Source organism: Schistocerca cancellata, chromosome 4, assembly GCF_023864275.1.
Source record: "Schistocerca cancellata isolate TAMUIC-IGC-003103 chromosome 4, iqSchCanc2.1, whole genome shotgun sequence".
NCBI classification, from domain to species: domain Eukaryota; kingdom Metazoa; phylum Arthropoda; class Insecta; order Orthoptera; family Acrididae; genus Schistocerca; species Schistocerca cancellata.
Window position 1 is genome coordinate 118,894,077 of NC_064629.1, and position 14,348 is coordinate 118,908,424.

General features: G+C 39.6%; 1 protein-coding gene across 2 annotated transcripts in view; it reads left to right on the forward strand.

Moving 5' to 3' along the window:
- The window catches only part of LOC126184317 (EH domain-containing protein 1-like), a 187,004-nt gene that overhangs the window by 77,891 nt on the left and 94,765 nt on the right, over positions 1-14,348 (forward strand). For both annotated transcript variants that reach the window (XM_049926691.1, XM_049926692.1), the window contains exon 3: positions 11,428-11,536. In XM_049926691.1, the coding sequence (XP_049782648.1) occupies positions 11,428-11,536 (109 nt within the window). The remainder of the gene's footprint in view (positions 1-11,427; positions 11,537-14,348) is intronic.

Sequence of the window (14,348 nt, forward strand, 5' to 3'; positions counted from 1 at the left end):
TGGACACCTGTCTTTTGTCTCTCCATGATCATGAGATCAAACTATGCACTCGATCGCTGAAGAGCGTGTACATCTGGGATGAGTGGCTGAGCTATTTACCACACTCATGCGACAGTGGCATGTGAACATTCGTACAGTACTTTGCAAGTCTGTTAGTGTACCAGCCTTTGTCAATAAATGTGTTATCGTGTAATCATGTGTTTAATCAGTTACCACTGCTTGAGCCTACACCCTGAATGTAGCAGCAAAAGCAGGATCACTGCACAAAAGACTTCAAAGCAAAGAAAATAACCTGTTTTCCACTTCACTGATGACCCCCTCGTGACCTGCTGGCAAAAGCGTGGTGACGGGCCTAATTGGTGAGACTGACATGGAATTGCAAGTGGACTCCCAGTCAAACATTTCTATGTTGGCCATAGTCACGCGTACATCTGGTTTGAATATTGAACTTTTGTTCTTTTTGTATGCAAGTTTCCCTCGTGTGTGTTTCCCCCTGTGCATGAGAACTCAGATGTTGTATTATGATGACTATGGAGGAACTCCAGAAGGTAATAGAAAAACTCTCCAGATGCAACCATCTCCTGGAGAGTGAGCTACAGATACAGCCCACATGCAAGGACACAGCCCACCTTGAGCCAGGTCATGTTCATTAATGTCTTTGTGCATGCTTCAGTTAATCTAATCTCCTCCTCACTATCTCTGCTACAGTGATATGTAGAAAGTTGTAGTACATTCCTAGCTGGTTCTAGAAACTTTGTTTGTAGGCTTTCCCAGGATTGCCTGCATCTATCTGTTGTGGGATTTTCAACTTCATCCAGTAGTACTTACAAGTATTTTTTCTGAGATTAATATCCATACCATCTTATATTTTTCAGTGTATGAAGAGTAACAATCAAAAACATATAATACTTCCAACACAATTATTATTTTCGCTAACACATAATTATTATTACTATTATGGTTTCTGATGATATGTATTCATGTGATGATTTTTAGTAATCATATCAAATGCCAATAGTTGTAAATTTCGTAAATATAAAATATGGAAAATTTTTGTTATGTTATGGTTTCAATCACATATCTGCAGTGAAATTAGTAAAAACATAAATAGGAGCATATGCTTCACCTGCATTTAAAACTGAGTGTTAAAAATAACAAAATTAATCTATAATTGTTTCAGAGTATTTGTTATTGCTTTTTTTCAACTAATTTTCATAGTGTTCGATTGAAGGTTTAAAGTTATGTCAATATATAAATGAAAAATTATATTTATGGAAACATTATGCCAAATATCCAGAAGAATTAATAAAATTCACAAACTTGGATTACAGAATTAACGTATCAAAACCAATTTACTCTGGGCCTGAATTTAGATTGTATCATACAGTTCATTAATTGAACAAAAGTTTGATATGACTAGAGTCAGTATAGTGGTAAATGCCCTCACTGATCAAACTACTAAGGGACAGCTCAGGGCCCACTGTTACAGCTTTACAACTTACAGTATAGTACCTCCCTTCTGTTTTCCAAACTTCACAGAAGTTCTCTGACATAGTACATCTGTAAGAAGGGATATTGTCTAGAAATGGCTTAGCTATAGCAGGGGATTTTTTACAGAATGATCCTTTCACTTTGCAGCAGAGTGTGCCTTATTTTCTAAACTTGTCAGCAGATTAAAACTGTGAACTGTACCGAAACGTGAACCCATAAACTTGCCTTTGTGGGCAATGTTCCTACTGACTGATCTATCATCTACAGCTATATATATATTCCACAAGCCACCAAATGGTGCATGGCGCAGGGCGTCATATACCACTACTGTTCATTTTCTTTCCAGTCCCACTCACAAATATAGCATGCAAAAACAATTATCTATAATCCTTCATACAAGCTCTCGTTTCTCTCATCTTACCTTCGTGGTCCTTCTGTGAAATGTTCATTACCGGCGGTAGAATCGATGTCTAGTCAGCCTCAAATGCCGCTTCTCTAAATTTCCGTGATAGTGCCTCACGAAAAGAGCATTGCATTCTCTCCAGGGTTACCCATTTGACTTCACGAAGCTTTTCTGTAATACTTACATGTCGATCGAACCAACCGCTAACAAATCTAGCAGTATCTTTCTGAACTGCTTTGATGTATTTCTTTAATGTGACCTGGGATCCCAAACACATGAACAGTACTCAAGAACGGGTCCCACTAGCATTCTATATGTGGTCTCCTTTATAGAAGGGCTACACTTTCCCAAAACACGCCCAATAAAATGAAGTCGGACATTCGCCTTCCCAACCACCAACCTGGCGTGCATATTTTTAAAAAATGGTTCAAATGGCTCTGAGCACTATGGGACTTAACTGCTGAGGTCATCAGTCCCCTAGAACTTAGAACTACTTAAACATAACTAACCTAAGGACATCGCACACATCCATACCCGAGGCAGGATTCGAACCTGGGACCGTAGCGGTCGCGCGTTTCCAGACTGTAGTGCCTAGAACCGATCGGCCACCCCGGCCGGCTGCATATTTCATTTTATATCTCTTTGCAATGTTACACCTAGATGTTTAATTGATGTGACTGTCTAGCAGCACATTAATAATTCTGTAATCTAACAATACAGGATTGTTTTTCCCACTCATCTGTGTCAACTTTAATTTTTCTACATTTAGAGCAAGTCTGCCATTCATCACACCAACCAGAAATTTTAAATCATCTTGTATCCCTCTGCAGTTACTTCCTGTGTACCACAGCATCATCATCAAACAGACATAAATTGCCATTCACTCTGTCCAACAGATCATATATGTGTATAAAGAATAGCGAATATTAGCATTCTTATCATACTTAAATGGGCCGCTCCTTGTCTCCAAAGAACACTCGCCATTGAGGACAATGTACTGTATTCTACTATTTGAAAAGTCTTCTAGCCACTCACATATCTAGGAATCTAACCTGTGTGCTCGGACCTTTGTCAAAGCCTGCAGTGACTCACGATGTCAAATGCTTTCCAGAAGTCAAGGAATATGGAATCTGCCCGTTCCCCTCTATCCATAGTTTGTAGGAAATCATGTTAGAAAGAGGCAAGCTGAGTTTCGCATGAGTGATGCTTTCTAAAACCGTGCTGATCTGTGGACAGAAATTATACTGTCTCATGGAACTTTATTAAATCTGAACTACGAAGGTGTTCATGACCTCTGCAGCAAGCCAATGTTAAGAAAATTGGACTTTTCCTTGGGAAGAGATTCAAGATAAAAGCAAGCTAAGTAACAGGCCAATGTTGCAAGGTACTCTCTGTAAAACAGAATTTGCATTCCAATTGGACCTGGTGACTTATTTGTTTTTCAACTCTTTCAGTTGCTCCTCTATGCCATGGATACCTGTTTCCATGTCCTCCAAACAAGAGTCTATGTGACAGTCAAATTATGGTATGTTTGTATGATCCTAGTGCATGGATGATTTCTTAAACACGAAATTTGAAACTTCAGCTTTCATTTTGCTGTCTTCTATTGTCACACCAGATTGGCTGACAAGTGACTGGATAGAAACCTTTGGCCCACTTAGTGGTTTTATGTATGACCAGAATCCTCCTGGGTTCTCAACAAGATCTTTCACTAAGGTATGATGGCGGAAATTATTGTATGCACTCATGATTTTTCTTCTGCAAGTATCTATCTCCTACTTTCAAAACTTCACAGAAGTGCTCCTGCATATCTTTTGGGACTAGCACTCCTGGAAGAAAGAATATTGTAGAGAGATGGCTCAGCTAGAGCCTTCGTTGACTGTCTCACAAGGTACAAGATGTGTGATTACTACAATGAAAATAATTCTTGCTAAGCAAAGTCTGAGGATACATGTTGAGCATCATTTAGATATTCATAGGGTGTGAATAGAATACACAATACAAATAATTACTGTTAATGAAAACTACTGTAAACGAAAATGAGTTAACACATTGAAGATCATTTAGATATCCAAATATGTTAATTATACCTTATATGAATATTTGTAATTTTATAATAAATGATGAGAGATTAATTGGCGCAGTGAGGTAGCAGTTTGTATTGTATGACATGAGCATACAAAATTACTTGCCATCTTCTATATTTATAAAGTGAATGTTTCTACATACTGTTACTGTATTTAATATTGTACAATAAAATGGACTGCAATATGGCTGCAACTTGAAGTGAAAACAGTATGGGGATAATATCAGATTGATTAGTAAGAAGAATTTATTTGAATGTTGTCAGGCATTTGCAATGGTCCATAAAGAAATGGGCTGAAGCTACAGAGGTAAAATATGTGTTTTTGTAAAGTAATTTATTAGAGTTGTTTGTTTAAATATATGTTTGTAGTAGGCTTATTTATAGTTAAGTAGCTCTCTGGGTTGCCTGTGAAAAAGTTTTTCAAGCATAAGTTATCAATATTTATGTGGTTTCACTACCTAATCCCATTCCAAATAAGACACTTGAACTATTAAAAGCCAAATACAAAACATAAAGAACATCTGTAAACTTGGAGGGAGAGTTCTTGGCAGAGATATGACTATTGCACAAAAGTTTACACTGGACTGGCATCTTAAATTTAACCTTAAATCAACCAATTTTTCCTGGGATGTGAAGGCAGCTCGTAACAATGTGTTCCTTTTAGTAATTCTTGCTGCAATTTGATGTAACAAATGCAAACACTGGTACTTAGACTTTCTAAAATACTCATATAATGTAGATTCCTCTTCCTCAAGTTCCTTGTGTAGTGTGTTAAATTTCCCTTCTGTATCACGTAATGACATTTTCCGGGCCAACACTCCTTTTTTGATTCTTTGTAAGTCTGTTTTCTGTCTCTAATGTGCAAGGTATTCCTGCAAGCTGCAAATCATTTGAGTCAAGTAAATGTCATTTTTGTACAAATGTGAACTTACTCTGATTAGCCAGAACATTGTGACCATCAACGTACTATCGATATAAACCTTTCCAGGAGACAACAGCGACACCTGGCGAGGAATAACTGCTAGTCAGACACATGCATGGTGCATGTAGTATCAGAGAGAGTGCTGCATATGTCTAGAATGGGGAAGATGCACAATCTATCTGAGTTTGCCTGAAGGCAGACTGTGATGGCCCAGAGGCTCAGCATGAGAATTTATAAAACTGTACGACTTGTCGAGTGTTCAAGGAGTGCTGTTGTGAGTGTCTTCAATACGTGGCAAAACCAAGGTAAAATCCAGACATCTTTGGGTTGGGTGGCCACCGCACATTACAGATATCAGATGTGTAATCTGGGCAGACTGGTCAAACAGGAGGGGCAGTGAACTGTTATGGAACTAAAGCAGACTTTAGTGCTGGACAGAGTACAAGTTGTCTGAAGACACCGTGCACCAAACACATAAAACGATAGGCGTCCGTAGCTGAAGATTCATGCATGTGCCAATGTTAACACTACGACATCAGCAACTACGACTGAAATGGGCACATGACCTTCAGCACTGGATGTTGGTGCAGTGGCAATATGTGGAATGGTCTGATTAATCCTGATACCTTCTTCATCATGGTGATGGGAGGGTGCAAATCTATTGTCTTCCACGGGAACAGCTCTTTGATACCAGTACTGTGCGATCAAGACAAGCTTTCAGCACCTCCGTTATGCTATGGGGAGCATTCATATGGACATCCATGGATCCAGTGGAGCTGTTAAAGGCACCATGATGGCCACGGAGTATCGTACACTAGTTGCAGACCATGTACACCCTTTTACGATGATTGTGTTTCCCAACGGCTGTTGCATTTTTAACAAGTCATAACACCAGCAGTGTGACGGAGTAGTTCTAACGCATTGCCCACCCTCCCCAGCATTTATGGAAATTAGGTGTCTCTTTTGTGTAGATGTAGTTCCAGCGACCTCCAATGACCTATTAAGGCCTTGTTTTTTCCATGCCATGATGCATTAGGTAGCTAGCCATAATTTTCTGGCTGATCAGTGTATATAAGCTAGTGAAATGTCTACGTGCACTTCACTCATAAAAACAGTTGAAATCCATCTTGTGAAGGTCACAGTTCGTGAAAAAAAAAAAAAAAAAAAAAAAAAAAGATAAGCACTTGAGGGCAACCATGCAAGTTGAGATCAGGTGACTTGAATTAACTTGACGTGCCTTGACATGGTGGAATGTGTGAATACACCTTGACATGACACTGCCGAGATGTGACAGCCAGTGTGAATTGGCCTTAAGTGTGACAGGGGTGGCAGATAGTTGTCATCAGTTGTGAGAGAAGGTTATTTGAAATCAGCAAAATGTATGTCGTAACCTGATCACACTGCTGTTGCAGTCGTTCACAAGTGAACAGATGTTGTGGAGATGACTTCTGGATGTACTGCTTGAACATATTGTTCAGTGCAGTAACGTTTTTCCCCAGGCAGCACAAAAGCAGCAGCATGACATTGCTGAGGGTGTTGTCATATCCAGTAGGTGACTGTCTCGGGTAGCATCTGCAATTCAGCGAGTGTGATGTGGGTCATACAACGTGATTGCCAAGTGTGCATGCCCATTAATGGAAGAGCCAAAACTCTGAAGGAACCAGCAGAGATGTGTGGTGGGTGGTGGGAGATTGGTGTCTGCCACATGACAAGTTGTTATATCAAGTGGCAGCCACTGTGGGGAAGTGTCATCCTCTCATGGGGTGTTTAACAGTCTGGGTCACATTGTCTCAGTGCGGTTTGGATGGAGGCATGACATCATGACTGACTGCCATGGCAAGGTGGGGTTGCCAGCTTCTTCAGTGACAGCTGGGAAAAGTTGTGGTGTATCAAACAGCAGGAATGGCATGGGAGCAAGAGTGTCAAGCTCAGTAATGACTGGCTGAATTCATGCGCGTTCAGGTCCTTTCCATCATGAAGAGAGCCAAAGTTGGAGCGAGGCAAGATGGTGCCCATTGTCAATGGGGCTGGTTGTACATTGCCAGCTGCACAAGTCAGGAGGGTTGAGAAACATGTCCGAGCAGTGTTCAACTAGTTGAAAGGAACAAGTATGAAAATGTCTACTGAACAAATGCAGCATAGTCGAAACAGTAGCATTAATAAGAGCACACTGTCTAACTAGTTGGATAGCATTGCAGGCACTGTAATGACGCTTCATACCTGAATTTAAGTTGCATGGAGATTGTTGAATGCACCATTATGCAGCACCAAACATGTCAATTATACATTCCATGCCTAAACGAGTAATTTCGTGTACACTGATGGAGGCAGAGCATCATAGATGCACTGGGTGGTAATTACACTACACAGCTGTGGCATTATTTCAAATCTGAAGAGAGTCTGATGCATTGCAAGTGAATGTTCTACATCATAGCATGGCACATTAAGCAAGGATGCAGGAAAATCACTGTCAGTTCATGCAAAATGGATAGAGACAAAGTGCAATAATGACAGCATTGTCAATGCGGGGTAACAGACCTGGTGGTAACATGAGAAAATACGGCGCCATGTGGTAGTTGGAGTTACCAATGTAGGAACTTGGTTATGGACTGGTGCGATAAGATATTCAACATACATCCATACAACAGAGTTCGTTATTTTATTTATGTAATGTATGTACACTGTTGTGGGCTGATCATCCTACTGAAACATAGGCTGAGTCCAGATTCAACTGGCAGAGAGTATCTACAAAGAGCCACTCAACAGTCAGAGATGTCATGTTGTAGGGTCTTGCCGGTTGAGTCCCCACACTCTGTTCATGTACAGGCTCAGTTTCTGCCTAGCTTCACATGTGTGTATATCATAGTTATGTTTGAATAGGTTTTTCTTTTTTGAAGATGCTCCCTTAGAACATGAGCTTGTAGTCTGGTCCAGAAACAGTCATTATTGAAATCAATCATTACATTAACTTGCTATTTTTAAGTAAATGAACAGTTTAAACAAAAATGCCTGTTTTGATGTTTACAAAACTGTAAGGATAAAAATAATACCAGTGACATAGACTCTTTTAAATAATTATGAAATATAACTTTTGAAATAATGTGACACACCACTTTTATAAGACAGCAAATATGTACCTTGTTACAAAATATAAATGTCTGTATGATAAAATTAAGTGTGCTTTTAGAACATAATGACAGTTTTGTATTTAATGATAGTTAAATTTGCATGGAATATTATGTAAAATACATTTGGATAAATAATTGAAGCATATGGCATTTGTTGTGAATGATTTCAAAAAACAATAAAAACCAAATTAAGTTTTGTGTAGGTACATATTCTATTTTGAAACTAGGTCATTATAAATAACTAATTTTCATAGCACAATATTGTCACACAGATACATGCAAAAATATTATTATGTTATTGAGAAATTTGAAAACGTATAAAATTTCATAAATGCACAAATATATAGCATATCTGTAACATAAATCTCATACTTTCTAGCTAAAATTGGAATAAAAATTACTGAAAAGAAAACATCAGTTAACCCAGAAAGTTACCATAAATCATGGTTTGTTATAAGTAGTACTACAAATTTAGTAGAACAATATTGAAAATTTATAATGTATGTGGAATATTTTACTAATTTCACTATTTGGATAATGGTTTTTGAGGTACATGCTTTATGCTCCTCCCTCGTTAGATTTATTTTCATTTACTCTAATTCCTTGCTGACCTCAGTTTGTGTATCTTATCAATAATCATGTAATTTACATTCCACTCCATGTTTATTATTCCCAATTTATGATACTCCTCTACAATTCCTCTGATTTTATACATTCACATTTGCTCCTTTTCGACCTCAGGTTCATCTTTCACAGTCATAGTAGTTATTGTCATTTGTGGTATAGTCATGAATCACCATTGCTATAAGAACTTCACTCTCTTTTTAGACATAATCATATGATTTCTCTAAGATTTTAAGGGAGACTTACTAACTATTATATACTCTTCTACATCCTCTCTGCTGTTTTGCATGCCATTCTATCATACAACCCATATCTTTCACAGTAATATTGAAGTGTCTGAAACAATTCCAAAGTTCTGAATAAGAGATGCGAACCACTTTCCTCTATAAGTAACTTTTTAATATTATTGTCTGACAATGACATATCTGTGATGTTTCTCTCTACTGTGCAATGCATGCTTTCTATAACATATCTGAATCATAAGTTAGGTTGCGTTGGGTTGTTTGTGGGAAGAGACCAGACAGCGAGGATTAGGGAATGATAGGGAGGGAAGTCAGCTGTGCCATTTCAAAGGAACTATCCCAGCATTTGCCTGGAGCAGTTTAGGGAAATCATGGAAAACCTAAATCAGGATGGTTGGACACGGGATTGAAACGTCATCCTCTCGAATGCAAGTCCAGTGTGCTAACCACTGTGCCACCTCGCTCTGTAATCATAACTTTTATCCACAATTATAAATATTTGTTACTGATTGTATAAATATTTAACAACACATTATTCCATCTAAGTTTGTAAAGTAAAACTTTTTCTCCAATTCACTATCACTTTAACATACATAAATGAGACTTTTAAGTCATTTGTAATGGTAGGCACTTTAACTGATTGTACACATAGGCCCTAAAGTGACCTCTAATTTCCTGGCCACCCAGGTGTGCTAGCCCCGTTCACTTTTATGGTTGGCTCAGACAGTTTTCAGTTGCAGGGTGAAGGGGGATTTCCCTAATCCTAAAGGATTGGTTATTGAAACTGACCAGACAGGCTTTAAGAGTGATTACGAGGTGGAATCCAAGATTTTCGGGACTGGTGCTGCCATCTGGAAAGTAGGAGTAATAGATCTTTGCACTGCTAGGTGGCGAGAGCTGCATATCTAATGAGTCAGTGTGCAGAGTGGCATTCAGCTGGGAGGACGTGTTGCGTGTCCACAGTGATTTCCGTAATACTCTGTGTTTGGTGTGTGGCGATTTTACGATGGATCCACAAACAGAACAGCATATGTGTATCAGATTCTGTGCAAATCTCGGGAAAAGTGCTACGGAGACCCTAGCAATGATCCAACAAGTGTTTGGGGAACAGAGCATGAGTCGTACGTGTGTGTTTGAGTGGCATGCTCGGTTCAGGGCCAGTCGTACAGACGTCAAAGATGATGTTCACACTGGAAGGACCATTAGCTGCACAATTCCAGACATTGTTGCCAAACTTCAACAGTTGGTTCATGCGGATCGATGTGGAACCATTCAAGACCTTACAGATGAAGTGGGTATTGGTTATGGAACATGCCAAAGAATGTTGACTGATGAATTGGTCATGTATCATGTCATTTCAAAATTTGTGCCAAGGATCTTGACTGCCGATCAAAGGGCACAGCATGTTGAAGTGTGCATGGACCTCCGTCAGACTGCATCTGATGATCCAACCTTCTTGTCATGAGTTACCACTGGCGACGATTATGACCCAGAGACAAAGCAACAATCATCCCAGTGGAAGAGCCTCGGCTCTCCAAGACCCAAAAAAGTGAGACAGGTGAAGAGCAAAGTGAAGAGCATGATCATCGGTTTCTTTGATACCAAGGGAATTGTGCACAAAGAAATCGTCCCACCCAACCTAACAGTGAATTCCACGTACTACTGTGATGTTTTGTGATGGCTCCATGAAAATGTGTGGTGATGATGGCCTGAACTTTGGTGTCAAGGGAACTGGCTGCTGCATCATGACAATGTGCCCTGTCACAAATCCTTGCTCACCAGGACCTTTTTGGCAAAAAACAACATGGCGGTTGTATCCCCACCCACCGTACTCGCCAGATTTGGCACCTTGCGACTTTGCGCTATTCCCAAAACTGAAACTCAAGTTGAAAGGCCATCGGTTCAACACTCTAGAGAGGACTCAAGAAGCATTGCTGGCAGTGATAAACACCCTCAAAGAACAGGACTTCCAGAAAACATTCGACCAGTGGCAGAAGTGCTGGGACCGGTTTGTACGTGCCAGTGGGAACTACTTCGAGGGTGATGGTGACCATTAGTCCAAAGGTAAGGTTTTCAACAGATGGCAGCACCAGTCCCAAAAATTTTGGATAACGCCTTGTATTTCAAGAAGGACTGTTTGTAACTACAGATGTGAGGCAGTTGGTGGCTAGGCTGTATGGAAGGGACTTCTTGGTATGGAATGGGTGGCAGCTGTCGAAGTTGAGATATTGCTGATGGTCAGTAGGTTTGAGATTGATGGAGGTACTGATGTAGCCATCTTTGAGGTGTAAGTCAACATTGAGGAAGATGTCTTGTTGGTTTCAGTAAGACCAGGTGAAGCCAGTGGAGGAGAAGATGTTGAGGTTCTGGAGGACTGTGGATAGGGTGTTGTAATCTTCTCATTATTATATGCTAGAAGCTAAAACTTCTTGCTATTAATGCTCTTTTATCCACATTTACCTTATAAATTATTGACTTTGCTTTAAATGAATGGAATGGGATGTTTAAAATATGAAAAATTTTCATTGCAGATTGTTTGAAGATGAAGAACAAGATTTGTTCCATGAAATGCAATCTCTGCCACGAAATGCTGCTTTGTGGAAACTGAATGAACTAAGCAGAAGAGCACGTCTTGCTAAGGTGCAGTATACAACATTATAACTTATACTGATATTGTATGTACTGATTTTAGGCCATAAAACAAAAATTTGGAGGTAGAAGAATGAGAGAGAGCCAGAACATTGACAGTTCTCATCATGTGAATATGTCACTGCATAACTGGTCAGTGGGCAGATTCCTCTCAATAATGTGTAGTAGACAAGTTTTGCTATTTGGGCAGTAATATAATGGATGATGACTGAAGTAAAGAGGATGTAAAATGTAGACTGGCAATGGAAAGAAAAGCTTTTCTAAAGAAGAGAAATTTGTTAATAACAAATATAGATTTAAGTGTTAGGAAGCTTTTTCTGAAAGTTTTTGTATGGAATGTAGCCATGTGTGGAAGTGGAACATGGATGATAAACAGTTTAAATAAGAAGAGAAGTGGATATGTATGGATGAGAAAGAGTTTGGATAAGAAGAGAATAGAGACTTTTGAAATGAGGTCCTACAGAAGAATGCTGATGAGTACGCTGATGACCACGCAGTTGAGTGCCACTCAGACCAAACATCATCATGCTGGTGATTAAATGGGTAGATCATGTAACTAATGAGAAGGTACTGATTAGAACTGAGGAGAAAATAAATTTTTGGCACAACCTGACCAGAAGAAGAGGTCACTTGATAGGACATATTCAGAGACATCAAGGGATCACCAGCTTAGTATTCAACAGAATGTAGGGGGTAGAAATTGTAGAGGGAGACCAAGAGATGATTATGGTAAGCAGATTCAGAAGGATGTAAGTTGCAGTACTTATTCAGATATGAAGAGGCTTGAACAGGATACAGTAGCATGGAGAATTGCATCAAACCAATTATCAGCTGAAGAGCACAACAACAACAACAACAACAAAAAGGTCCAGAGAAAGGAATGTATTAGTGAGAGAGAGAGCTTAAACCCCCATCCTGAGACACTAGGTTTTCAGAGGAAGACAAAGTATGTGAGGTAGTGGATTAACAGAAATTTGCCGGTTATGTGTGAGCATATGTATGTGTTTACATATGTATTCCACAACAGAAGGATAATGCTCCACTGCAACTTAACATAATAATAAAAAGTACAATATTATGAATGTGGTAAAACTCATCAGAAGAGTACATAAGGACACTGCTGTAACTTTTGGTCCCTTATGAGCATAATCTGTTAGCCCCACTGTGTGGTTGTCCCAAAAAGTACTCAGTATTGCCTTGTCCGATGAATGTTATCTTAATTTTATTAGTGGTACTGCATCCATGTGTTTCCACTGCTTGACTTGCTCCTGTGTCATGATGATGCATCTAGAATTCATCCATCATGATTCTGTGGTTACAGAAGTCATCTGGAATGGCCTAACACAGCTACATCATTTCCAATGCTGCTTCACTTTGACAGGCTTTTTAAATAGGTGTGAGCAGTTATGGAGCCCAGTGCTTTGTTATGTTCAAAATTTGATGTAAGATGTTGGAAGCTGATCCATTAGTGCTTTTCACTATTGCCTCTATTGTTATGTGCTTATCTTAGAGGACCAGGTCATCCACTTCTCTCACAGTTCCCAGCTCTTCACTGAGCATTAGTTTGCCACTTTGTTTTGCATCTTGTTTCACCACAGTTGAAGCATCTATGCCTCCTAACCATTATGCCATTTCACAGTATATTGTTGGTACACACTTCCATTACCTTATTATGGATTGTTGTAAAGTTGTTCCCATCCAAATGTGGAAAATGAATTGCTACTGTGCTCTATTTTATCAATGGGCTGTGTAATTTTGTCTTGGCTCCTCAGCATGCTACAGTACTTTGACAAGGGGATTTCAATGCATACCATGACTATAGAAGTAGACCAATAAGCAAACAGGAAATGAATTACGTAACTTTATTTATTTATTTATTTATTAATTTTTGGGGTTATAATTAAAACTTTATGACTACCATTGTGTTTACAATAATCAATTGTCATATTAGGCAGTACCTTTTCAAAAATCTATCTAAAACAGGACATATGTATAATCATTACATGTAATTTGTTGACATATTGTGTATTGTTATTATTAGTACTGTTATTGTATTACATGTAATCCAAAAAGAATGACACTGCAATAAAATCCAAACACCTCTTACACTGATACAACAAAATAATTGTTTCATCTAGATTTATTATGGTACTCTGTTGTACACAAGGCAGTGGATAGAAAAATGTATGGAAAGTTCTGGTTGAAAGTTATGAATAATTTAGGTATGAAGGCAACCGAAAGGCAACATTGCAGTACCGTCACTAAGTACACACAAAAAAGTGCAGAGCTTGGCTAGCTTTCAGAATGCACTTCCTTGTGCGCCACACACACACACACACACACACACACACACACACACACACACACACACACACACACCTGTCTCCCTACACTGTTCTCAGTTGACTGCTAGCTCTTTACTGGCCCACAGTGAGAGTGTACTGGGGTGTGGTGGAAGTGTGGGGTGGTGGGTAGTGGTAGTGGTAGTGGGTGGTGGTGGTGGGGGGGGGGGAGGTGGGAGGCAGGGGGCATGGAGGGAAAAGTCTAGCAGCTCGTGGGAGAATGGGGTGCCATCTGTGGGCTAGCTAGGTCGGGGGTGGGGGGGGGGGGGCAGATGGCAGATGGCTGGGCATGTGATTTCATCGACTAGGGCATGAGATAACAGCACACAACTAGCTGATGTGGGACCATATACTGGGCAGGGGTATTGCAGCAGGGGATACACACACACACTGTTGGGGGAGGGGGGGGGGGGGGGGTAGCAAGTTACATTAGATTTAGGCCAGGAAGGTTAAGGGAGTGA